Source organism: Lolium perenne, chromosome 1, assembly GCF_019359855.2.
Source record: "Lolium perenne isolate Kyuss_39 chromosome 1, Kyuss_2.0, whole genome shotgun sequence".
NCBI classification, from domain to species: Eukaryota; Viridiplantae; Streptophyta; class Magnoliopsida; order Poales; family Poaceae; genus Lolium; species Lolium perenne.
In genome coordinates, this window is record NC_067244.2 from 140,331,063 (window position 1) to 140,332,205 (window position 1,143).

The 1,143-nt window shown below is 56.1% G+C and overlaps 1 protein-coding gene across 1 annotated transcript; it reads left to right on the forward strand.

Moving 5' to 3' along the window:
- Positions 1-922, forward strand: LOC127306128 (auxin-responsive protein SAUR32-like). Its single transcript, XM_051336738.1, has one exon. The coding sequence runs from the start codon at positions 259-261 to the stop codon at positions 616-618; it is 360 nt and encodes a 119-aa protein (XP_051192698.1). The 5' UTR covers positions 1-258; the 3' UTR covers positions 619-922.
- The last annotated feature ends 221 nt before the right edge of the window (positions 923-1,143 follow it).

A 1,143-nucleotide genomic window follows, 5' to 3' on the forward strand; every position in this document is an offset into this window, starting at 1 on the left:
CATTCTCGTCTTCCTCCCTCCCTCGGCATCGTCATCACAAGAAAGAAAGAAGAACAGATCAGAAGCACCATGTCCAACGTGCCCACCTCCCTCCGCGACTCCTCCCTCACCGTCTTCCGCCTCGCCATCTCCAGCTCCGACCCTTGGCCCTTCTCTTCCTAACCCTCACAACTCCCCTAGCTAGCTCCCCCCAGCCCATCGATCTTCTCCTTTCACCGCATCCAAGAGAGAGCTCCGTCTGGTCCTCGCTTCCTTCCGATGCCGCACAGAGCAGAGATGGTGGCGCCCAAGGGGTGCGTGACGGTCCGGGTGGGCGCCGAGGGCGAGGAGCAGCGGCGCTTCGCGGTCCCGCTGGGCCACCTCAGCCACCCGCTCTTCGCGGCGCTGCTCGAGGAGGCGGAGCGCGAGTACGGCTTCCGGCACCAGGGTGCCATCGCCATCCCCTGCCAAGTCGACCGCTTCGTCCAGGTCGAGAGCGTCATCGACCGCGACCTCGGCGAGCACCATCACCAGCACCTCCTCGACCTCGACAACTGCGGCGCCACCATCACCGGCGGCCACAACCATAGCCACAGCCACATACACCTGCCGCGCTTCGTCGGCTGCTTCCGCGCCTGACGGTGATGCGTCGAATCGATCTCGGGTGGGCGGTCGAGGTGCTCAATGGTTCGAGTTCTTGATGTTTGTGTACGGTGAATTGGGTTGTTAGTCGAGCGCTTCTTCCGTGCTGGTTTGTTTCGCCTACCCTTCTCCCCCGCTGCCGTTGGTTTGTTACGGTTGTTGCAATTGGTTTGGTGCGCGCGGGGAGAAATCGGAGCAAGAGCTTCGATGTTGATGATGATGAAAACTTGTGATCTCAATTGTAAAGTGAGAATATTAATTGTTAGCTTTATACTATAGACCCTTTACTTTGCTTTCTCGATATGCTTTGATTCGTTGCTCTCTGCAGAAAAAGTGGCTTGCTAATTAGTTCCGGCGAGTTGTTTGTGTGCACGATTTTAGCATCATCTACGAGCTGAATCAGCGTGAATTGATGGGTATTAGCTGAGCCTCGCGCGCCCTCGATCGACCATTTTACTTGAAATTACCATGGAAACTTCGCTAAAAAAAAGGTAGATTCTCATGCTCGCATGAAATTTAGTT

Coding starts and splice junctions, on each gene's coding strand:
- LOC127306128 (XM_051336738.1), top strand. CDS start 259: ATGCCGCACAGAGCAGAGATGGTGGCGCCCAAGGGGTGCGTGACGGTC.